General features: G+C 37.9%; 1 protein-coding gene across 4 annotated transcripts in view; it reads right to left on the bottom strand.

Annotated features, from left to right (window-relative positions):
* The window catches only part of NCAPG2 (non-SMC condensin II complex subunit G2), a 36,114-nt gene extending 10,393 nt beyond the window's left edge, over window positions 1–25,721 (bottom strand). The window contains exons 1-22 of one of the 4 annotated variants that reach the window (XM_072328905.1): window positions 25,525–25,721; window positions 24,427–24,522; window positions 22,760–22,951; window positions 21,266–21,380; window positions 20,620–20,777; window positions 19,555–19,689; window positions 17,190–17,284; window positions 16,292–16,361; window positions 14,794–14,880; window positions 12,956–13,051; window positions 10,725–10,850; window positions 8,352–8,531; window positions 7,312–7,464; window positions 5,682–5,904; window positions 4,983–5,092; window positions 4,359–4,532; window positions 3,100–3,170; window positions 2,652–2,805; window positions 2,299–2,472; window positions 1,724–1,840; window positions 1,472–1,615; window positions 295–394 (exon numbers count right to left, since the gene is read on the bottom strand). In XM_072328905.1, coding sequence (XP_072185006.1) covers window positions 295–394; window positions 1,472–1,615; window positions 1,724–1,840; window positions 2,299–2,472; window positions 2,652–2,805; window positions 3,100–3,170; window positions 4,359–4,532; window positions 4,983–5,092; window positions 5,682–5,904; window positions 7,312–7,464; window positions 8,352–8,531; window positions 10,725–10,850; window positions 12,956–13,051; window positions 14,794–14,880; window positions 16,292–16,361; window positions 17,190–17,284; window positions 19,555–19,689; window positions 20,620–20,777; window positions 21,266–21,380; window positions 22,760–22,951; window positions 24,427–24,522; window positions 25,525–25,545 — 2,791 coding nt within the window. In that variant the 5' untranslated portion in view covers window positions 25,546–25,721. Of the gene's footprint in view, window positions 1–294; window positions 395–1,471; window positions 1,616–1,723; window positions 1,841–2,298; window positions 2,473–2,651; window positions 2,806–3,099; window positions 3,171–4,358; window positions 4,533–4,982; window positions 5,093–5,681; window positions 5,905–7,311; window positions 7,465–8,351; window positions 8,532–10,724; window positions 10,851–12,955; window positions 13,052–14,793; window positions 14,881–16,291; window positions 16,362–17,189; window positions 17,285–19,554; window positions 19,690–20,619; window positions 20,778–21,265; window positions 21,381–22,759; window positions 22,952–24,426; window positions 24,523–25,520 lie in introns of all 4 variants that reach the window. The other 3 variants (XM_072328908.1, XM_072328906.1, XM_072328907.1) reach the window with 3 other exon arrangements.
* Between the last annotated feature and the right edge of the window lie 246 nt (window positions 25,722–25,967).

Here is a 25,967-nt window from a genome sequence, read left to right as displayed (position 1 = left end):
ATTTATGTACATATACTACCGTGTGATACACCAATTATGTAACAGGAATTTAACAGCAAGGAAAAAACATTGGTCACCAACAATGATAAGACACTGGACAGTTTCTCTGCTTGTTTTCAACTTGCTGAAAAGCTGCTGCTATTTCTCACGATATTAATGATATTAGCATCAACTATAAATACTGTTTTTTGAGAAAGAGATTCCTCAAAACAAAAAAAGCAACAGTTCAGTCAATATACAAACATGTCACCTAATTGTGTGTGGAGGTGTTGATGTTAGCACTACACTTTGTACCTGTTTGTATAACTGAAAGTGCCATATCTAAGAAGTGCAGCTGAAACTTGACATTTCCAAGACCAACCATTATGACATCTTTGCAGACTGACAGATAGGCCTAGAAAAGAGATGCAGAAATAAATCAGAAAAAAAAAAACAACAATATTATATAAAGCAACGGTTCAGTAGTAGCAAAAAGTAATAAAAATATGAAACCCAAGGAATCATTTAATTCTCTTTTTTAAACCAGCCTGCATTTCAATGAGTTGGGCCATTCAAAGACACACATTATGATTAAAGTTTGTCCAAATCTTTCCCTTGACTAAAATTTGAGAAGACCCACAGCTCAGTGGTAAAATCTGCACTATGTAAAGTGATACATATGGGAAATACAACAGAGGACGATTAAAAATTTGCTTAAACATTACCTAATCACGTGCTTTCTGTGTATCTACTAACAAGGAACATTATTATTTACTCATCATGCAGTATGTCAGATAGTTCTGTAGTTGATAACTACCTATTTTATTTTTCATCAATACATTTATTTTCAGTTTCTGTTCAGACCTGGGAAACTGATCAAACACGCTCTAAAAATGCTGCTCCATATTCTTTATTTGGTGTCTTGTCTTTCCGTAAGACTGAATTCTATGACTGCAATCTTCTGACAAATAGCCAGAGTTGCAGCATGCATGCCAATTATTTCATTTTGAAAAGAGACAATAGCTTATTAAACACACAATTAATCTGTCCCAGGAACAACTACAGCACTTACTTAATGCCTCTTTACAGCCTTCAAAAAGTCATTTGGCTGCAGCAGTGCGAATCCAAGTCAGTAAACGACTCGCTTCCTCACTATTCCCTCACTAATTCCCAGGGAGCTCCCACTCTCACTCTGCTGATTTCCACAGATATGTTTTCTGGTACTCAGTACCAGAATGAAGTATGCTGAATTCCACAGGATATAATTCTACCTGTTTCTTTTGGGAAAGCAGGAAGGAAAGAAGGAAGCAAAACAAACCAACACGATTAGATTTAAAATCTCTTTCACAATAACATGACCTTCCTGGGCTTCCAAATCATCCTCTATAATGCACTGGACATTTTGGATAACAATGTTTGTAAACCTGAAATTTACATATACCACTTTATTTGGCTGGAGGCAGTTTGATTTATGTGAGAAGGGACCTCTAACCTGGATTATTAATTCAGGAACATTACTCTGCTTTGAAATTCCATCCTCTTGTTCAGTTGCTAGTAGAAAAGGTAAAATGTGATTTTCTACCCAAGCCCCCATCTCCTGCAGATGCGACAGATAATCTTTTCCTTCTTCCGAAAACTGGAAAACAAAATTAGAAGTTTATAAACTTTTGAATTCCAATTCTTTAGGAATTTCCTTATACTGTCAGCTTTAACTCCTGTTCATACTGAAAAAGTATAAACATACCTTGTTTTGAAGATGAATACTCAACCTGCAACACAGGCTGAAGGCTCTTAAGCCAGTTCCTTGATTGCAGCTACCACGATTCGTATCAGTTGTTTTCAGAACTGAGCCAAGAATCTCCTGAAATAACAAAGTTTACATTTATATTTGCCAGAAAAAACTTTCAAAAAAGCTTTGTTGTGTTTTTCTCAGAACTTTTAAACAGAAGATTTTAAAATAAGAAAAAAAAAAAAAAAAGGCAAAATTAAGAAGCCTGATTTCAATTATTTTCATTGTGAAATGCTGGAACTGATTTCAAGACTATTCCTTGCATTCTGAAAGTCAGGTTCCTTACAAATACTCAACACTGGATCACAAAAATTAGAGGCACCTAGAAGTGAAAAAGCAATTAAAATCTGCCACTGATAAATAATTGTGATCTATTAATATACTTCTAGTTTAGAATATCTGTCTGAAGTAGAAAGGGAAAACTCGTAACAAAGCCTACTTAGGTATTCACAGAGCTTTAATTGGAGAAAGGCAATCTATAATATGATGCACTCTTTTAAAAGCATTGCCTGTGGTAAGGATAACACTACCTTAGCAGCACTGAGAACTTTCAGAAGATGGTTCAGTTTCTTTTTAGGAACAGAGAGTAGGCAACTGCGATTAACAGGATGATTCAATAAATATTCAATGTAATCAAGTGCTAATTCTGGCTTCGATTCATGTGTCACGTGGATACGTACTCGCCGTTCTGATGTTTTAACATTCTAAAGGAGAAGGAAGCACAACATTAGTAAGGTACAGTTATTACTTTGCAATTTTTACAGTTAATTCCAAAGAAGGAAAATGCAGCATGAAAGAAGCTGCTCCTTAAAGAAAAAAGAAATAAAAAAAACAGCAACAAAGGAACAATGCAGTTATTAACAATTCCTTGACGTCTGCATACCTTTCTTGGGGTTAGCATGTCTGACAACCAGTCACAGGCCAGTTCCAACACATGACCCACTTGACCCCAGCGACACATACAGTCTATCAGAGTAGAGTATCTGCTTTGGTCAGCTCCACTGTCCATGTTTCTGAGTTTGGAGATCACACCACAACTTAGATTGAAAAGAAAATGGAAAAAAGATGTGTTAACGTCATATTTATCATTGTAGAAATTATTCACAGATAATCAACCAATATACTACCGAAAGAAACACACAGGTGGCTCAGAGATATATTTATACCACACAGATTTTATCAACTCAGTACATTTATTTAGCAGATTATTTTATCCAAGTTTAACCAAATTATCCAATCTATCAAAACGGGCATTTAAAATGTCAGCTTGTGAAAAATTTCACACAAACAGTCAACGAGCGCCACTCACATTTTGGATTTAAAAATAGTACCTGAAGGTAGGAATAGCATTAGGGGGCATAAAGGATGCCAGAATAACCAATGGAGTTATGCAGCGGTCATCCTATGAAATAAAAATACAGACATCATGCAAAATTTAAGAGAGAAAGTATGATTCCATTATATCAATTTAAGCATTTCTTTCATTTCACTAGAGATGGAAGTAGAAAAACATCACATGGCTTACAATCTGCAACTGACAAATATAACACAGAAATGCACTACAAGTTGTTACAACACATCAAAACGCGACGTACAGAAACTGACCGGTGTGACAAACTGTTTAGAAATAACATATCTGTTGTCCACGCTTCATGAGTGCAATCAAATGAAATTACTATTCATTTTAACATCTCAAGAGCTGATTTTTAAAAATAACATTTTAAACAAACAAACAAAAAAAAGCACGTAGGTTTTCAGGATAGAGATACCTTGTTTCAACCTGTAGTCTCCTAGAAAATAAGCTCCTGATGACAGATTGTTTTAGATGCAAGCTGCTCACTCACTGTAAGAATATCACTCAAGAGGTTGCTTGCTAAAGCTGGATGTCTTGTCTGCTCACCAGAACTTCAGAGGAGGGACATTACATCCTCTACCAAAAAAAGGCTTGGAATGTCTTTGACAAATCCAAACGTTTTCAGGGTAGAAAGAGTATTTGTTAGATCTGTACTGCAGAATATTATGTAGAAATGAACAGCCTTTCAGCTCTGATTATCTAAGGCTGATGTGAACATTAAGTAGTCAGAATCAAAAGACTGTTAGAGAGTAGAATCCAATTACCAGAAGACAATCACAAGAAAGTAACAAAGGAGCCTCAGCTGTTTCAGCTGTTCCAGCAGCTGAAGGGAAACTGGATCATAATAACAAGTGGTGGTGGTGGAAGGGTCTGGAGGAAGGAAGTCAATACGTGTGGATTCTCATCTGAAAAGAGTGTTTTGCAGTGGCACATTTTCAGTGACTTATTTCCAAAAGTTGAAAAAACATCAAAAACAGAAGAACAGAGTCCTACAAGAGGCAGTGCAAGCAGAGAAGCTTATTGGATAAGTATCTCCGTGCTAACAATTTAAATAATGATTCATCAGATTCTGGAACCAAGGATAGCTTTTCTCAGACGCAACTTCTGGAAACTTGTTGTTAAAAGCAAAACATACTTAATACCATGAAAATAGATAAAACACACAACAAATAACATCAGAAGAAAATACCAAAGCAGTGACAGGAAAATCTAAGTTAAAATCTAGGCTTTCTTTACCTTAAATACTTTTAAATACTCAGGAAGCACAGAAGCAAACTTTCTGATGGTGTAATCTTTGGCATCTTCATTGTGATCCAACGCTTTGTGAATACTTTTCCAGAGAATCACTGTAATCTCCAATAAACTTGCCATGCTGGCCATGTCATTTATTGACAACACATCATTCAACACCTGAAATACAAACACAGATGATATTATGTCCTAATACACAAACTTACATTAAAATAAAGTTTCAAAACACTGAAAAGTCTTACATTCATTTCCCAAAGGTGTTGTGCGGACTGTTAAGCATCAACTCCATGATTCATTCACAAGCTAAATATAACTTGAGTAATCTGGCTACGTTATATTCTTTGAACACTTGATTGCAAAATCAAACAAACATAATAAAGTGTGAAGTGAGAGAAATATTCACTTTAAGTGTGCTCCATGTGCCTTCTAGCTTATTCTGTGCGCTGTGTGGAATTTCTACTATTTCAAGGCATGTGGTTTTCCCCTTCCAACTCCACAGATGTCTAAATTTTTCCTTCAGATTTCCATCACACCATTAACTGCCTATATCTGAAATCCAGCACCACAGATAAACGTTACCAGAACTTATCATAAAGCAGCATTTCTTACACTTTGGTTCTCCTTTTCACCTTCATCTTCACCATCATCATCAAAATGCTCTTTCATTGCTTTCTGGATGCAGGCATTCAAGCAGCGTCGAATAGTTAGCATCAATTTAGCTACATTTAAATATGATAAGAATAAATCAGATGTTTACTATTTCTTAAGATGATCATTAGTAAAAGCTTCTAAAGTATAATGCTAGATAGCCATTCTGAAGAGCAGGCAACAGAAGCAGAAATAGCTAGAAATGAATATACCAGATTTCCTGATAAAAGAAAATGGAAAAATGGACAAATGTTTCATAGACTCAAACATGGAGAAGAAACAGCCAACATTATCATCAGATTCTGTAACTTCATTGTTAAAAACATCTATTCAAAGAAAAAAAAACCTAAAAATTAAAGCAGGATCAGAGGAAGCTCCTACAGAGTCCAGAAGTACCTTACTAAGGTGATACAATCTCTCAAGGAGCAATAGATCCTCCATTTTGCTCAAGTCACTCCATGCTGACTGCTATGTTTTACACTACCAGAATCCATCTGAAACAAAATGTTCCCAATCTCACGTGGCTCACAGCACTTTTATATAATGCAGCTGTGCTCTCTGCAGTACATACACTTGTAACCGAAAGTCTTCAACTATCAGATTAACAGGCATAAGTAGTTTTCATTTTCTACAGAAGGCTCAAAACGTTTTGTACTTCACCTATATTGGTGGGGGCAGTATACTCGTAAGCATATTGATAGAACTTTCTAGCTGCTGCTGAATTCATCTGGATCAAAGTAACGCAGCGCTCACACCACACATCCTCAGGCTGGTTAACAGGCAGGAAGGAGTTGAACAAGAGATTCACTATGCGCCGCGATACGGGCCGCGAATCAACCTCCAGGCGAGCCAGAAGATGCTCCATGGGACAGATCTTCCAGAACTTGAAAAAGCAAGTAAAGACATTAAAGGAATTAAAATAAATAAATGGAACACGTTGGCAGTTTTCCACTCATCGAGTCTCAACAAATATCAACAGCATTTACAGAAAAGCAGGTCCATTTTACATTTTACAGAAATACCAGCATGCACTTGAAGTCCCATATTGCTGTAACAATGTTACTTCACTGTCCAGACATGCTTCTAAATCACCTGACATCTATGAGAGACCACTAACATTCTGGTTAGAACTCCAGCTCAACATATCTGTTACAGCTCTTTTCAACCCAGGCCGTTCTATGATTCTGTGATTCTATAAATTTTTAACCTAAACATGAAATTGTATGCAAAAGCTTGGAAGCTCTCAGTTCTGAAGTGGCTTCCTAATTACCTTGCATTCTGAGTGTATATAAAGTCGGAAAGTGCTATAGGGTAGTCTTGTCTTAATACGACATCCCTGAGTTGCTGTGACCAAAGGTGGAAGGCACACATTTGGCAAGTAGCTAATTCTCTTGTTAGGGATAGATGAGATCCTTGAGCACTGAACCCTCAAAATCTGACCAACAAATCATTTATTACAAGCTTAATTCTCATGTTCTATGCAAATTCACTATATAAGGTCACAATTAAGCATGTCACAGTAACTAGGCTCAACAAAAGACAAAACCATCACTGAAATAAAATATAAAATTTAGATTAGTAAGCCATTAATAGCAGAGAGTGGAAAAAGAATCAAAGGAGCTGTAACACCTGAGGCTGGCCAGTATCACCCTAAATAAGAATCCACAGCAGAAGGTAAAGTTTGTTTCAAATCATTATGAAAAGAAATCAAAATGCCAAAGCACGTGCCCACAGAAGGCTAATAAAAATGATAGAAATAGGTAAACAAGAGTAAAAAGGAGCTGTTTGTCTGACTGTTCTGCGCAGGCATCGCCACCAGAGGGCAAGGAAGACAGAAACACGCTGAGAAAAAGATGCACTGAGTACTTGGTGATCCCAGCAACCAATGAGCAAGAGAAACCCAAACCAGTAAATACAGGAGAAAATGCTGGACCTACTGCATGCAATAACAATCCCCAATTAGTTGAAAACCAAAACAAAAGTGAGAGCAGAATAAGACTGTACTTGGCTTAATTAAAAACAAGCTTTCCATTGTATTCACCACACCTATAAAATGATTGCCACAGCAATATCCATACAAAATATTATTCCCTATGGTTCCCTCAGTTGACACAAACAGCTATGGAAAGACCACAAGTTCATTAAAACTAGTCACAATTAAAACATTAAACGTGGGCTTTTTTTTTCCTTTAAGGCTAACTGCGGTAGTCTCAAAGGTACATTTGTTTTTAAAATCAGTGCCTTCATTTCTATCTCCTGCCTGCTGTCTAGCAAGTGCCACTTAACCTACCTTTGCTGCCTTCATAGCCTTAATTTTCAGCAGCATATCTACAAAAGCCACTCGCACTTTCTCTGAATTGTCATGAAGGCTGTGTTTAACTGCTGGCAGGAGCTGCTCCAGTAATGGATGACTTAATTTGTTGTCCAAAGTTATCGGTAGACACTGAGAGAAAAAAAAAACAAAAAAACAAAAAAACAATTACAGTAATTAAAAATATTTAAAGAGTAGATTTGCAAAGAAGACAAAGCTAAAACCTGTTGCACTAGACCATGACACTTCCAAGGTGAACTTCAGTAGGGGCTGATACTCTGTAGGCATGCTTTTCTTTTAACATTCTTTACTAAAAGTTCTTTCAAATTTTCAGTGCCCCGCATTCAGCAAACTCACTTCAGAAGTTTCACATATATACTGAGATCACAGTCTTGCCTCCTATCTGAGGGCACAACGTAAAGTACCTTTTGTGGTAGCAATACCAGCTCCCCAAACTCTACTAATTTCAGACTAAAAATTAGTCTCTCTTTATTTTGCCAAGTTACATTTAACTCAGCTCTTTCTGCTTATTCAGTATAGATTTCAGTATGGATTTCCACACTGCTATAGTGGAGCAAGGGAGAATTAACATGAAGACAACTCCAAATTAAAAGCGAATCGATACGTGTAGAACACAAGTGGAAACACAGCATAAGGAGAATCTCTAGGGATGGGTTAAAACCAGTGATACAGAAATATAACAAAACTTGTCTGCATTATAAGCATAACTTCTATTAGCTAAAATTATCGGGTCCAAACAATGCAGAAAGTATATCGGACTAGAAATGTGAATGGGATTCAAGGAAGCCAAACAGTCACTACTCTGGAAGACATTTTTTCTCTCCAGTTGTATGAATTTTCTAAAAAGCATGCAGAATCTGCATGTACCAGGAACTTCACTGCATAAGTCACTCTGTGGAATAATTACTGTGCTTGACTTTATGTAGCCTGGAAACCAAAGCTTCAGGTAAAAGTGTAGAAATCACAATCACGATTTTCTATTTAGAAGAAAGACTTGCTTTAAAAACAGAGCATCGAACATCAGCAGAAGTTACATCACACGCCAGCTCTTCAATTAGCTTTTTTAAAAGATCAGCAATCACTGTCGGAGGAATCATCTCCCAGTATTTGGACGTTATCTGACTAACTCCAAGTATCCCTGTAGAGCGGACAACTGGATGAGGATCTTCCAAGAGTCTCTATAACAGAAGAACAAAGCGAATAGAAGCATTACTGCTCATCCACTATTTGACAATAAACTATAGCCCACAAATAGAATTCCATAATTATTATGCAAATCGTTAAGCTACGAGTGAACAACAGTATTGATGTTCTCTCAAGGCATTTTATTACAAAGTGAACAAGAAAATTTAAATCAGGAACAAAGTTAAGATAATGATAATACTGACCAATTCCTTTTTTTTTTTTAATATGACCTTTGAAATAGTTTTGAATTGCTTTCAAGATATCTTACAATAAGATTTGCATCTGTGACTTAATTATTTAGACTTCTATGTAAGTGAATTTGCATTGGATACTGTTCATGTATATTCATATAACATATAACATATAACATTAATATTAATATTATAATAATATTAATATAAAAAGTTTACATTCAGTTACCTGATGTTTATGTTCATAAAGACGACACTGATGATTTCCAAAACATTTTTGTAAAGAATGTACATCCAATCTCATCTAGCTAGACTAATTACATTTTTTTTCCAGGTTCTTTCAACTGTACTTCACTTTAGAACTATTTAGGAATACAGTACTGAACTTGTGGTGAATGCTTACTAATTAAATGTAAAGCTCTCTTCACCAGTCCTAAATAAGGATCAGAATCATTACTCATCCATGCAGCCCCTGGACATCCAACCTTCTGGCTTGCCTAGGCTGGACCGCACTGAGTGATTCTCTTGGGCTGCATATACATATAGGTCTCTCCAAAAGTAATGCTTCCTATTTATTTCCATGGAAACTAAAACAGATACAATGAACACAGTAACTCTGCATAGTAGAGCCAATTCTCAGTAACAAAACAATATTTTTCAGTATAGTAGCCACCATCAGCTGTGCATTTTTGCCAGTGACAAACAGGAGGCTGCATGCCATGTTTATCAATACCTACACCACCAGAAGAGACCCACTGGTACTGTCACCAGTGCTGAAATACACCACTGTGCCAACATCTACTGTTTGGTCTCTATAAAAGCTCAGGAAACATCAATGAATGACAATGGGCTTAATTTGGGGTGCCACCTCTTTGTTTTATACACACTTCCATGTCAGACACCATTTTGTCAGATTGTCCATCTGTCACACAGCAACAAAACATAATGGGACATTGGTGAGAAGGTTCAACTTATACTGCCATACCACCAACATCTGCCACTGATGTCATAGACCAGCATAACAAAAAGGAGGCGTTACTTTCAGAGCTGTCCTTGTACAATATACACTATTGAGAAACAACAATAAATAAAAGTACAATATATGTGACTTTGTTTTTGTGAAACTAATGCATCAGTCTGGATCAATGGCAGACACTGCAATTCTTGGTAAGCTTTCAAGGTGCTCAGAGATCTTTTATGAATTGTTACCCTTCCTGTACCTCTTTCTTGACAAAAGCTGCTCACAAACCATTGCCAAAAGCAATGACATCAATAAGGAGTGACTGTGAAACAAGGGATATTCTTCTCTGTTAAGAGAGGTCTTACAGAAGTCTAACAAAAAGACATCATCAAATATTCAAGTTGAATATCTGATTGCAAGTCTATTTGTTCCATTTGAAATTTTGCAGGTAATGTATGTCAACTGCAAATGGATTTGCAAACATAAATTGATATTTTCTTTTTTGGAAATCTTGAAACCTGTTCTCAAATTCCTGTATCAAAACAGCTGCATACTCTTTGCTGTTCACAGGACTGTGTTCAGCCAGCATCCCACAATGCATACAATTATTTGCCATAAATAGAGTCAGAACTGCCCTCCCCAGGACCTGCATTCAGATCAGACAGTTCCGGTCACACATCAATGTGTGACTGTTGTGAGTGATGACTGAACACCTGAGCACTTGGTGGGGAAGGGCTGCAGACAGGAAGCTGGTCACACTGTGAGCTGTGCTGGGCAATATGCAGCCCACAGGCTGGAAACACCTGATAGAGCTTTCAGAAACACCTTTCATTCACAGCCCAGTAAACAGATAAAAAAAGAAAACGATGTAGTGTTGCCTGTTGCCAACGTGGTACATAAAATTAAAATATTAGTCTATTATTACATTTTCTGTATCCCATGCATACATACTATCCTGAAATTCTATCCACTTTAGCTATAAAAGCAGCTTGTTTTTAGTTAGCATTCAGCATATTAGTTACATTAAAACTTACAAAAAGTTCTTCAAATTGTTTCTGAATTTCAGCATCCATCTCTTCAGTGTTAAAACTAGGATCACGAATAGGAAAAGCATCAATAAACAAAAATGCTGCATTTGATCGAACTTCTGAGTTTCTTGCCTGTTACAATGAAGGAAAAATTATTACCTCAGTAAGAAAGTACAGACAAAGAAGAAACTGTATAGCCATGTAATATTTTGAATGAAAGAAACTAATGGTAAATAAAAATAGAAAAATCACAAAAGAAATGAAGTACAATTACTTAAATTGCAGTTTATTTTGTATTTTGCTTCTGCATTGATCTTTGTGGGAGACGAGGGATGGGCATCTCATCTCCAGGTAGGAAAACAAAACAGCACTATCACCACAACCAAATTCTTCAAGCCAGCATAATTAATAAAAATTCTGTATTTGACACCATGAGATTAAGTAAAGCCCATCTATACATTCTTTAGAGTTTAGGACTACATTATTTATCAAGGCCAGGTTGGATGGGGCCCTGGGCAACCTGATCTAATAAATGCGGAACTCTGGTGGCCCTCCCAGGCAGGGGGATTGGAGCTTCATGATCCTTGAGGTCCCTTCCAACCCAGGTGATTCTGTGATTCTACCCCACAGTCACCAAGAGGAGCCTTCAGTTACTTGATTAAAAAGAAAAATATTTCATGTTTCTTTATCTTTGTGTCTGTAATAATTTGAGAAACTGTTAAAACTGTTTTAAGACAGACTGATAGCCCATAATTCAGCCACAGAAGGCACGGCCACACAAGGCACGGCCACTTTTTGGTTATACAATAACCAATCACGGCACAACTGCTCTGCCCACTTGCACACACTTACTTTTCATAATAAAGAGATGAAATTGCATAACACTATAAATACTTAAGGTAGCACAAAGGTTTATAAAATAATGTAAGTAAAAGCCACAAAGGAAGCTTATGCTAGCTAATATCTGCAAAAGTATCGATTTAAGAAGAAAAAGAGCCGTGTATTCTAAACAAACATTTTAGACAGCAAATCGAGTATTTTCAACGTGACCAATTCTAGAACACCTTGTATTCTTCCAGCTGAAGTAGTTCTTCTTTTTGTATGGAGCAGGAATAAAAGGGCCTTTTTACAAATTCCCTTTCTTTTATATAACCAGGAACAAGATTTGTTCCTCACTATATTAAATTAGGGTTTCATACAGCGGTTAAAATAGCAAACTGGTTATCTAAAATGAAAGTGAAATTTCAAGCTTGGGAGAGGAATCCAGATCACTTCTACCGATTGTAAGCTTTCCTTTATGTTCTGTATCTTAAAGTATTGGTGATTCCAAGTCCCAACAATAGTACCCTAAAAATGGCAAATACTTCAGCAGTACTGTATAAAAATAAAGGATGACCAATACAAAAGTAAGATATCAGCCTAACCAAAAATAAACTCCCCATTTTGATTTCCAGCCACATATTTCCTTTCACCTATCACATATATGGTATTGAATCATCTGGAATGGAGAATCTTTCCTTGTATTGAATCATTACATGATTCATATAATTGCTGCATTCAGCTTTTTACAATCCCCCCTTGTACCTTTCTGAAGTTTATGTTCACAGCAGTTGGATTATGTCACTGAATTAAAGCAAGTTCTCTATCACCTACCTGATAAACTTGTTCACTTCTGAGCAGAACATGTTTAACTCCATATCACAGAATCACAGAATTGTAGGGGTTGGAAGGGACCTCTAGAGATCATCGAGTCCAACCCCCCTGCCAAAGCAGGCTCCCTACACCACGTCGCACAGGTAGGCGTCCAGACGGGTCTTGAATATCTCCAGAGAAGGAGACTCCACCACCTCCCTGGGCAGCCTGTTCCAGTGCTCCGTCACCCTCACTGTAAAGAAGTTCTTGTGCACATTCGTGCGGAACTTCCTATGCTGAAGTTTCAGCCCATTTCCCCTAGTCCTGTCCCCATGCACTACTGAAAAGAGACCAGACCATATGTAGAAGTTAACAAAGTAACAAACAACAGAAAAATAATGAACAAGAAATAAACAAAAAAAAAAAAACCAGAAGCAATAAAAAAAAGCATTGTTCTAGTGATGGAACCATAAGTTATATGAAAATTATTAATATATTTAAGCAAAATTAGATGCTTGTAAGTATATTATTATAAACAGAATACGTGGGAGGGACCCACAACTTATTAGCTGGGGAAAGCACTACAATCTGAAAAGGAAAATTACCTTCAATGCTCTCCAGAGGATAGGCTTATACAATCGATAGAGCATTTCTTCAACTCCTTGACGAACTTTACTTTGTTTGTGAAAATAACTCAGCATCTGGCAAATCAAACAACAAAAAACATGTTTTGCACACACCTGTGTATGTTCAAGAAAGATGGGGTGCTGGGGACGTCAGAAGTATTCATAAGGGAGGGTTGTACCTGTTGTTTTTGGGTTGTTGTTTTGTTTTTACATCTACTGTCCTTTCAATAAAGTAGCCCACCCACTGCTCGTTCAACTGAGTGACTGTTTTTTAGTTATTCTCCTATTTGTTACAGGAATTTTTGCAATCTATAGGATCTTTTAAAGTTAAATTCTTGTATACTGAAAAAGAATCAGTCATCATTTGCAAATTTATTCCAAGATCCTTCCATACCTTCTCAATTCAAAAGGGATTTATTTACATTACGGTCCTCTTTTAAGATCATAAGCTTCTCTGGTTTCTAAATGAAATGAAATTAAAGTCTGTCAAAACCTCATTCCATCAAAATTCTAAGCTTGAACATTGTAAAACCTTTGTATCTGAGCACACATTCTTAACACAAGTTTTGGTATAAATCTGTACTTATGTTCTTGGAAAAATATGAAAAGTATGCTCAAAAATGAAAAACTATTTTCAGTACATCAAAGTTAAGACAAGTGACTGTTAAGATGACTGTTCATCTGAAATACGTGGATCCAGGGGATAACTGAATCTGACAAATGGGATCAACATACTGGTACATTAAGCTGTGTATTGTACACTGTATACCCTCCGGCTTCTACATATTTGAGAGAAAGCATGAGAAGTGAAAAGGCGACATCAGATATGAGTGTCTTCTCTTAAAAAGCTACTCATTCAACTTCAAACGTTCTGCTCAGGAATAAAAGCTATAGATAGGCCACTAGAATCTGTACCCAAATCAAGGATTGTTCCTATATATACACACACAAAATCAATACACAGCATCTCTATATATAACAAAAGATATATATCAGTGTAAGTTTTATATATCCACAAAAGGCAAACAGAATTCATTTCAGACCCACCTACTAAATTTGCTTTAAGGAGCGTATGACTTTTTTTCCACTGTGATCAACTATGAAAAGGTCAAGTCCCTAGGTAAAGAAAAGCACAGATAACAGCAAGGACTATTTCTGGTACTCTGCTGGAGAGCAAGAAAATAAGGGGATTTTTACAGACAAGAGAAATGTGATGCCAAACTATAAGAAAATTCCTCCTAAAATTCATTCTAATAATTTGCCATTCAGAATATCTAAAAGTCTATTTTATGTTTTTAAAAAGTGAATTCAGTCACAAGTAAAGCACCAGCAACCACTCACCAACTCCTTTCTTTGGTGCAATAACAGAAAAATCTGGGAGAGCAAAAGCAAGAAAACTTGTGGGTCTAGATGCAGGTCTCTGAGCAATGGTGACCTCCTGAAAATCTCTCTTCCCTCAGTTTTTATTACTGACGTTGGCATTATAGGGCAAGTAATACCCCTCTGATCAATTTGAGTAAGCTGTGGTCAAGCTGTGGCTTGTTGCTCACCCCAGTCTTCTTGCTATGAAGGTGGAGGAGGGACAAGGACAGCATAATATTGCACTACTTCTGCTCAGCAACATCTAAAACACCGGTCTGTATTTACTGTTTTAGACCGTAGAACCAAAACCCAACACAATATGGGCTGCTATGAACAAAACTAATTCTAACCCTGCCAGACTCGGCACAGCATTTTAGCAGGAAGTGGAAAATTCCCACCTTACACAAACCCAGTTCAGTTTGATACCATCAGTTCATATCACAACACAAACTTACCTCTCTAACTTTAGAATAAACAGAAGAACTTCTGGGAAGATGAATTCCATGGTGCATGAAATCCTGAATACAGCTGTGTTCAAGTATCTACAGCAAAAACACACATACACGCCACTGTTAACACACAAGAAAACAATAAGTACAGGTGGCCATCCAGCACCATTTTTATCTCAAACAATTGAAATAATAAATATTATTTTGTACTCAGCTTCTGCTTACCTAAATGTATTCCGTGCTATGCTTCTATCAACATAAACCAATTTTCAAGATATCAGCATACTGATATGAGAACTTGACTTCTGAGAGACTAGTTTTGAATTCCAAAGTATTTCCACATGAATCTACAGGTGGTGGAAGTGACTGTACCCTCAGAAAGCTTGCAGATGGCACTGAGCTGAGTCATGCACATAAGGCAACAGAAGGAATAGCTGGCATCCAGAGGAACCCTTAGGGCTTGAGAGGTGATCCCACGCAAATCTCGTGAAGTTCAAGAAAGCAAAGTGCAAGGTTATGCAACAGGGTTGGGGCAATCCTAAATGTCAGTACAGGCTGGGGGGATAAGTGGATTGAGCAGAGATGGACTTTGGGGGTGTTGGCTGATGAAAAATCAAGCATCAGCCAGCAGCACTAGCTTGCAGCCCAAAAAACAAATCACATCCTGGGCTGCATGAAAAGAAAAGCAGCAAGGCCAGCAGGCTGAAAGAGGCAGTTCTCACTCTGCTCAGCCCTTGCAAGACTCCACATACAGCACTGAGTTCAGCTGTAGGGCCATGAGTGTAAGAAAATATGGAGTTGTTAGTTGGTCTAGAGGAGGGCTGGAGCACCTCTGCTAGGAAGACAGGCTGAGGGAGCTAGAGTTTCATAGCTCAAAGAAGGCTCTCAAGTTCAACTCCTAAATCCACACAGGATTATCTGCAAATTAAACCATATGTCTAAGAGTGTTGTCCAAGCACTTCCTGAACTCCAGCACCTTGGATTTGTTTCCACTGCCCTGGGGAGATTGTTTCAGGCCCTAAAACGAAAACACTGAAGACAACTGGGGAACCATATTCACTAAAATGATCTGTGCCTGCATCTGAAATTTGGCTGGGACTTTGCTGTGATGCTGTAATTATGCTTTTGACCATTTGCCATAGAAATCCACAAAACCTTGATAGTTAAGCTATCAAACATACAGACCTGCACATACTGAGTAAATGTTTCAGTAATTTAGGGAACTACTGCATTTACAAGAAACGTTGTGTATATATATAATAGTGCAAAGAATTATTTCAGCAGCAGAATTAAAAGGGCTTAATAGCAACCAAGCTGATCAAAATGGCTGAACATAAGTAGCACAGCTTGCTCTCACTCAGTGGTGCTGTTGAAGAGGCCCTTTCCTCATGGAAAGGATTCCTTAAGGTTTGCTTAGCAACCCTTCCTAGGATGAATATTCATATAAACTCCCCCCACCTTAAAATTCAGAGCTATCCAAATAAATTTTCAATCATAGAAATACCTCTAAAGTTTCTCCTGAAACCTTCTTCCATGCTCTGAAGTAAATTTCTGAAATGTATTCCATCAAGGATCTGCATTAACAGATAGGAAACACTATCAATCAAGCATCTGATGTACAACTCATAAGAATAATCATGCAAAGTTTTTGTTAAGTACCACAATTAATCTTAATTTTGTGTACCAATGCTATTTCTAGAGGAAGCAAATATCTTGGAAGATTACACCAAGAGAAAAAAGAAAGCTAAAATAAAGCCAAGCACTCTTAACAAAAACTAAACAAAACACAAATATCTCTTACCAGTTGGAAATCCAAAACAGTAGCATAGATATTTTATATTTTTTCTCTTAATAAAAGCCTTAAATTGTTTACAAATACATACACACTGTTGAAACTGAAAACCTCTGATTTTAATATGAAGAATAATCTGTAGAACACTTCCCTGAATAATCAAAGAAAAAAAAATAAATCTACATTCTTTGTACATCAATCAAGTTCTCAAGCTACAGCCCTACTGATTATTTGTTATTAAAATGTCTTTGTAGAATCTTACCATATTAAATCAGGTGCTGCCCACAAGAAAAATAAGACTTCACAGAAGCAGAAAAAGCCTTGCAATTCTCCAACACAAACACCACAAGTCATACACCACAATTTAAGTGAAAATCATTTGCTTTAGATAGTTCTAAAAAAGCACTTCATTAAATCTCTAATTGTTGCTTTACACACAACTATACGTACAATTAAATGAAGTTGTTGAAGCAATATGGTACTTAGGCTCAACAGATTTGATGTTCTCTGGATGCTGATATATTTTATCAACATAATAGGTATTTCAGCTTGAGACAAAGTCTTAGCCAAGACTCTAATGATCATTAAGAAGTGTAACAGTTATGCATACCTTGGAAAAAACTGTAATTGGTTCTTAACAGTTCCATGTATCATTTTAATGAAGTTGACATTCCAGCTGAAGAAAAAGCTCAAAATTCTTCTTCCCTGTTGGCAAAGGAAAAAGGGAGGTGTATGGGAACTGCAAGGTCATGGCTTGAAGCACCAGGTAAGAAGGGGTGGGTAACCCAGGGAGCTCAGGCACAAGTAGTGCATCTGAGTGACCCTGGGTCCACACTTCCTCACCCTCTCTTAAGGGTTAGCAGCCAGGGGAGCAGCACCTCTATTCAGAGATGGTGCTCTTTTCAAGATGCCACCAGTCTTTGGAAAGGGCAAGTCATCTTCTCATATATTGCTTTCCAAACTAAATCTTAACAAATACCTCCATAAGCATGCTTCTGCCCTAATGGAAAGCATTGCTATCACCTTCCATTGTTCCACAGGTGGAATAACAAAAAAATAAACAAAACAATACAAAAGGGAAGACAGAACCCAGAAGAACACCCAACTTCAGAGCTACTTCAACAGTAAATACAGATTCTTAACTTTTAAACATAATCCAAGTGTTGCAGTTTCTACACCAAGGAGGAAACATGAAACAAAAGCCACGTGATTTACATGTTTGCATATTTTTTCAATGTACAATCTGTTCTAACATGACTTTAGGTAATATTCCATAAAGGGATTGTACAAATCCAGGCTTTCACACTAAGGGTTATCAGAGCTCTGTCAGGGGTACGTTCATTCTGGGATGATACTGTAAAGATAGCAAGGGTACAGATAAAATAGCATGACAGTTCTCCATCATTAGATACATTTTTGGACAAACCCACAGACAACAGCTGGGATGCTGAAGAAGATGAATGTCCTGATTAGCACAGACAATTCCCTTCATACTGTCTCACGGTAGGTAATAACGCAAGCATTATGGAGCTGTTTTAATTCATGAAAGCAAAAGAAAACTTTTTTCCTTTAGCAAGATAGATGTGTTGATAACAACTCTAATGAGCAACAAAACTTCTGCAAGAAGAGTGGAAGGAATGCTGTGGAGAGGAAATAAACTCTTCTGGACTGAGAAAGTCATGCCCTTGGAATTAGAACCTTGTGCACTATCAGCACAACTAGCCTTGGTCTGTGTCATTATACAGTGAATGTACCCAGCTTCTTGAGACTCTGAAGAGTCTGATGATGCATAATGGTGAGTCAGCCAGTCACGAAGTACCTTTGCACTTTTCTAGCAAAAACAAATTAGGAAAACTCACAAGGAGATGCAATAAATAAATAAACACTTGTCAATGAGATGCTTCTACCCAAAAAGAAAAACACTGGATAATAAAATAAAATCATAAAAGAAAGTCACTTCACCTTTGGTAGTCAGATACCAGCAATGCACTCCCCCGTCAAGATCCTTCAGTAACTTGAAGGTCAAGGGAATCACAACCTACAGCTCCTACCTTAACAAGGCAAAGATGAGACTGCACTCAAACTGTTTCCATCTTCTGCAATCATAGCAGAAAAGACAGATGAAGAAAAGGCACAAAATAACTTTCTATCCTGTGAAGTGAGGAAGGCATCCAACAGAAGTCTGTATTCAGTTTAGTTCAACAATTCCTTTTTCCTTCAGTTTCAATACCTCAACCTCAATCACGAGAACAAAGCAAATCCCTTCAGTTTAATCTCCTGCCTGTGACCAATGGATCTCACTAAAACAATTCCCACTATCAATATCCTCAGAAATGTGGTGACAAGTGAACTCGCTCTCCATCGTATTGGTGTAGACATAATACATCGTGATTTGTCAGGTGTATATATGTACACAATGTTTGCAAGGAAAGATGAGAAAGCAGACCTTCTAAGGGCTCTCCAGGTGACTGGAGAACCCACTAGAACATTTTCATAAATCACACAGAGATCAATTCAGAGGAACACTCCAGTAACACAGTCTTAAAATAAACTTGTGAGAAATATTACTGTGTTGAATAGCACAGTCTGGGCAGGAAAACTGAACCACGGGGATCTTGTATTGCAGCATAAATGTGCAATTCTGTATCAGTCTAGTTTGATCTAAAATCAAGTTAACACAGTTTCTGACCATCCCTTTCTCTTCATCCTTGCATATGATGAACCACTCAAAGCAGCCTCATAATCTTACTTGGAAAAAAATAGATCAGCTACCTCCTAGAACAAACCCACAACAGTGCTGTATGAGCACTCATGCTGACAAGAGGAAAAAATGAAAGGAAAAAAAAAATCTGTGGATGACTCCAGCATCCCTGACAGTATGTTAGAACTTACCAGTCAAAAGGCTTAATTCGTAACCATTAAAAATAACCAGAGCTCACTCACAGAAAAGCAGGGCAGGACAAAAGCTTGCTTACCTCTTCTTTTTTGATGTGCTTTACGCTCATAAAACACTGAAGTAACAGGTCTTTGACTTCATTACTCTCCTCTGAATCATAATCAAAACAAAGTAAGGTCTGATGTAGTTTCCACAGACAAACGATGTCTGCACCCTGCCAAAAAAAACCAAACCCAAATTACAGTGATCTAAGCGTACTTTTAATGTGAAGAATTATTTAATGGATTTTAGACAACAAAACTGAAATGCTTTGCTGCAAATGGAAGGTTTTCAGATTGCAAAATTATGAATATTAATCAATTTTCACTCCTCTCATTGGGAAAAGATTACGAAAATATTTTTAAGTGTGGAAATACAGACTTCCAACAACTGAAAAAATGCCTTTTGTACAGAAAGCTTGTATTTTACACAAGGCAGACTAAAATGGTATTATTCCACTTCTCTGCTTCTCAAAATTTAAACAATGAAAGCATTTTACAGGGAAAAATAAAGGACAGAACACATGTAGGGTAATAGGGTTAATGCAGAAGATTACGTCACATCGCTCTAAGTAGCTTTCACCTGAAAACAAAAAATTCAGTTAGTAGATAATTAAGCAAGAGAAATTATCATCATAGAATCACAAGATTGAAAAGGACCTACAAGATCATCTAGACCAACCGTAATTATTTCTAGATACAGAGTAACAGAAAACAAAGTTTCCCACTATAGAATTCTCTACGAGTTGCTGAGAGTAGCTCTTAAAATTGGAATTAACTAAAAGAGCTAACAGCAACTTAAACCTTTGCCACTGTGCTTTACAAACGAGCAGAGGAGAAAATAAAGATTGTAAAGTGAAACTGTTCTCTGGTGAAACTACTGCCAAAAGTCTTTAAGGTTCATTCCAGAGAAGGCAGCATTTTGATACGCTCTTTATAGCCACTACACCAAAAACACAGTTTGTAACCAACATGCACAGTTGGGTTCAATAATGGAGAAGCAGTAGGACAGAGGAAAAAAAAATTAACACAAGAAGGTATAGTTGTAGAGTACCCTTCTTGCAGTATTCACTAATAATGTAACACTCAGTATAACTTCAGCATACCGTAGCAGCTTTGCTCAGACTTTTTCTTAGCAGTATAATAAGTACTGTTTTCCCTAGCTGCTCCTTTCCTTCCAGTCCTTTCTCCCACCACATTTCACATACATGCTGGATGGCACTCTGTAGGATATTTTCAGATTCAGGCAATGCAGGAACAATACCTACAACAGGAATAAAGTATTTATTACAATGTTGTTATTCACATAAAACACTGGTTAGTTACTACACTAAGCGCATTTCACAATATCTATCAATTCTTGCCATATTTATATGTCTTAATAACTTATTTTCACTGTGGATATTTAGGCAGCTTTGCTAATTCTAAGGTTTGGACCAAGTTTTTCTATCAGTTGCAACGGAATCTTCAGTTTTTACTTATTCCATGGCTTATAGTATTTTTTAGGGCAAGTCATCCATCCTTGGGTGAACAGGTGTGGGGAAATAAAACTAACTTCAGATTGTGTAACTGATGTTCAAGTGAGTACTCCCTTAACGTTATCTCTAAAAGAACTTGCATCAGTACCAACTTTGCTCCTTGTGGTATTTTTATTTTTTTTTCCATAGAGCCCTCAGGTCAAACAATAAGCATAATATTTCCACCTGCTTAAAACCAGTGTAATGATGTAAGGTAAAACAGACAAGCACGCACCATTTAATATAAAGGCACATTCTAGAAGAGCTTCGTAGCTCACTGTTTCATCCACGACAGGTATGGAAGCAGTAACTACAGCTGTCACTCCTTGGATCACAGCTACAGTTTGTTTCTGAAAGAAAGCAACGTTAAGGAAATGATTCTGCATTTTACTCTCAGAAGACAATCATGACAAGGTTATTCAGCCCAGGGAAAAGGCTCCAGGGAGACTTCATTGCAGCCTTTCAGTACTTAAAGTGAGCTTATAATTAGGAGAGTCACTGACTTTTTATGTGGGCAGATAGTGATGGACAATGGGAAATGGTTTTAAACAAGATGGGAGATTTAGCTTAGATGTTAAAATTTTATTACTCAGAGGGTGGTAAGGCATTGGAACAGGTTGCCTAGTGATACTGTGGATGCCCCATCCCTGAAGGCGCAAAGGGTCAGGCTGGATGGGCCGCCTGAGCTGATGGATGGCAGCCAGACAATGACAAGAGGTTGGAACTACATGATCTCTGAGGTTGCTTCCAACTTGAGCTGTGCTACAATTCTATGAAATAAACTTTAGCAACAGAGAGCAAAGGCAAATGGCTGTTAGACAGCTATTTTGAACAGAATATACCAGAACCCAAAATCAAGCAGCATGAGGAAAACACAGTTTTTAAAGTACATCCTATTCGAAAAGGTGTTTTTTCCAAAAAGCCTTCAGCTCCAGCTGGTAGATAACTTGCTGACTGTACATATGTATCCACTCCTCCATAAAATAAATTCATCTGAACAAAACCAATCAGACAGACCCACATTCTGGTACTAGAAAGATCCTGTTTAGCAGGATATTCTGTAAAAGAGAAAGTCTGTTCACTGAAGGTGAACAGAAGAAGGTTGATGAGTTTCCTGGCCTTCTTCATTTTAGAAGAAGGTTGATGAGTTTCCTGGCCTTCGCATGTAAGATGGACTTCCTACAAGCATCTACGTTTCCCTAATGATTTGCACACTGGACTTTTTCTCCCCGCAAATTAAGTACACTTTTCCCCCAGTATTCTGGAGAGATCATAGACTGCAGCACGGAAGCAGTATATGAGGGTCTGGGTTAAAAAAATACTGTGTAAGCTAAACATGAATTTGGGGAGGGGTGCTGAAATCTAGGTTTTTAAATCTTCATTCAGTAAATGGATATATTAAAACAGGTAGTGAATTTCTTACAGTATACGCCAGATATTTAAGATACATCTGAGATAAGACATTAAAAAAACCCCACAAGTTGTGACAAAACTAAGTCCCATCTTTCAGAATTAAGTTATAAGTACATATAATTGTTTGTAGCAATCAGTTATATTATAGTGAAATCATAACTACTGCTTAACCTAAGTATGATAGTTAAGAGGTCAGTTATAATGTCTGGAACTGACCTTGTCTGATATGCCTTGCATACTTAAGAGTTGCCATGAAAATATTCCATTTTATTTCCAAGTAAATATTATCTATTATTTATTTTACATGATTTTTTACCATTTCTGTTGTGCTTTCAACTTCCATGCCATCATTACTTTCAGCATCCTCTACCCTTTGCCACGTTTCCACAGGTCTCTCCATCAAGGTCTCTTTCAATAGGTGTCTCAGTCTCTCCCATAGTACTTCTTTTTGTTTTCTTGATAATTCTTGAAGTAATTCATTCAAATTGAAAGGATCAAATGTATCTTTCTGCAGTCAGAAGACAGCACACAATTCTACATCAGTGTTGGGACATGTTTTTCTTTTTCCCCCCCCAAAATTAACACTTTTCTTGACATCAAGGATTACTTTCCATTCCCTGACAGTTACAGAAAAATACCTTCTGCAAGTTTTATTTCTTTAAAAATAGCATGAGAAATTCTGCTGATGCCCTTTATTGTTAAACAAGGATGGCTCTTAAGACCTAAGTCCTCGACAATGACATTACTAAGCATGCATGATATCCCTACAACATCAAATTGTCTCATGTTCCAGACACTACTCTCCTAATGGAGACAATTCCACATCCTCATCTAAGAAGCTTGGAATTAAATTCCCTGATCATAGCTTTAATGTGCTAAATACAAACTGATGATGGCAGGTGACGGCATTGGTCACCTCATCACTCTTTTTTAGCCTTGTGTACCCAGTCTGGGGAGGGAAGGCATTTCTGCTGAGCTACAGGACTCTTCAGACAAAGCCTCCTCTATCATACGTATAATTTTAGCAGCACCTTCAAATGCATTTTCACTTGTAATCATGAGTATAAACAATCATTCTTAAATTCTCATGTACAACTGAAACCACAGTTCCACAAGGAAAGGTAGCACAATCTACCAGAGCTTCAATAGTTGAAGCATTTAAATACATAAAGGATCTGTTTTGATTTATAAGGAATATCCATTTTACTAGGAGACTGATCTGAACTATTTGATCAGAAGAATTATCTCAGATAGGAAAAAGGGAACATTTCCACAATCTCGAAATAAAAATATCTTTAGTTTGAAGATTTGCTAAAGTAAATAAACAAAAAAGACTTGGAAAAAAAACTTGGAGGTAAAATACTAAAAGAAGATGCAGTATTAGGAGGTTCCCAGAGGCCAGGAGAAGAAAGATCCTGTTACATATTTACGGCCGTATTTCTATTCTATTCTACAGCTGGAAACAAACACAATAAAGTAAAGGTCACATAGGGAGTTCCACAGCCCTCTACTTCAAACAAACTCAGAAGACAGGATATTAAGACAGTAGTGTTTTGAACTAAAAGAACAGATTCATAATAAGACCAGAGCTTTCTGATCTTTCTCTGAGATGATACGATAGAATTATTCCAAAACCTATGAGGGAGAAGAAGGTCACTGAATGACAGTCGTATCTGTGATTCATATTCTCCTCTAAGAAGTTGTTTTCTTGAATTATAATTATCAGCGGCAAATGAGTATTTCTTTTCTTTAGTATTGCTACAGTATTTAATCATTATTTTAAAAGGGCAAACTGGGCGTGCAACAACCAAGTGTTAGGAAAATCAGCCTGTCAGTAGCATCGTGTCATTTCAGATCCCACGCCTTTATCAGCTACGATCGAATTGCAGGTGTCAGAGAAGCAACTTCTATGCCACATATCCCATGCACCAACAGCAGGCTTTAGACTTTATTAGTCATACACACGCATCATGGCTTACTTACAGAAATTTGAGTAAAACGCAAGAAATCCTCCACTGACTTCTTAGACACAGCTTGTAAAAATGCTTCACGTTTCATTGTGGTCTTGTTTCCCCTTGCCTCATAAACAAAAAATAAACAATAAAAGTATGTTTTACATGCACATAAATGTTGGAGAAAAGCACCGTATCTCAAAGCGTTACCACTTGATGGTTACAGTGAATAACATACAAACATATATTCTTTACCTACACAGTTATAATGGAGTCATATATTGATTAAGGCTGGAAAGACCACATCCAGTCCAATCAATAACCCACCCCCACCATGCCCACTGACCACATCCACCCTCTTCTCTTATACCTCCAGAGATGATGACTCCACCACCTCCCTGGGCAGCCTGTACTGGTGTCCAACTACTCTTTTAGAGAAGTCTTTCCAGACATCCAACATGACCCTCCCCTGGCACAATTTAAGGCCATCACCTCTCAACCTGTCGCTGTTACCTGAGAGCAGATGCTGCCTCCAGTTCACCACAGCCTCCTTTCAGGCAGTTGTAGATAATAATAAGCAATGTAGCAATAAGGTTTGCCCTCAGCCTCCTCTTCAAATAAAAGATGCCCACCCCCGTACATTAGTTAGCTAACTCAACACTGGGTAACCCACAGCGAGGCAGTGGCACTAGGCCACACTGCTCTCTTCCTTTTATTTTTAATTAAACAAGGCCTGAAAAGAAAGCTTAGAACATCGTAGCTGACCACTTCACCTTAAACAGGAATAGCATTACCAGCACAAACACCCTATTTATCCAGCCACCATTCCAGACAGAAGCACTTCCTCACACGAAAAAGCATCTGGAAGGCAAAAACATCGACCCCTTTTCCTCCTGTCAAACGAGGACGAGGGGGAATCAAGCCACTTTTTTGGCGCTAAGCGCTTCATTTTGTACTACAGCACGTCGCCCATCTGCGATCCCCCCGTTCCTCTGGGCGGGAATCCGCGTCTCTCTGCCTCCTTTCCACAGGAGCCGCAGCTCCGACTCTACAGAGGGCCGCGTCCGCTACGCTGCCAGCCGTCCCAAACACACAGCCCAGAAGGAGGTGACACAAGCCGCTTACCTACCGCTTCCACACAAATCTTCATAGAGCCAGGGGTCGCGTTCCCAAACACTCCTGCCTATCTGCACATAAAGAAAGGCAGCGGCACCCCGCTCGTTCTCTCCCTGAGGCCGCTCCGGTGCCAACCCCGCCGCCAGGTTCGAATCGTCCCGCGGCGGCCGTTGGGCGCGAGTGCCGCCGAGTTCTCGTCGCGCGAGATCTGGGAGCGCGGGGCGAGGGGGGGGGGAAGCGCTGGCGGGCGCCGCCTAACGGAGCTGTGCGCACAGGCGTTACCTCAGCGGCGGTGCGGTACATAAATAACGAAAGGATAGGTAAATAAACGGCGTTTTCACATGTAATGCTATTCCATATAGGTTTGAGATGTAAACAGATGACTGACGTTTCTGAAAACAGATAAAATATGGTTTCGTTTCCTGATTCAACAGCCAAGTGCACGTACAACTTCTG

Source organism: Excalfactoria chinensis, chromosome 2 (genome assembly GCF_039878825.1).
Source record: "Excalfactoria chinensis isolate bCotChi1 chromosome 2, bCotChi1.hap2, whole genome shotgun sequence".
In the NCBI taxonomy this organism is placed as follows: domain Eukaryota; kingdom Metazoa; phylum Chordata; class Aves; order Galliformes; family Phasianidae; genus Excalfactoria; species Excalfactoria chinensis.
Note: the sequence above shows the minus strand (reverse complement) of the source record. Positions and strands in the feature narration are given on the sequence as shown.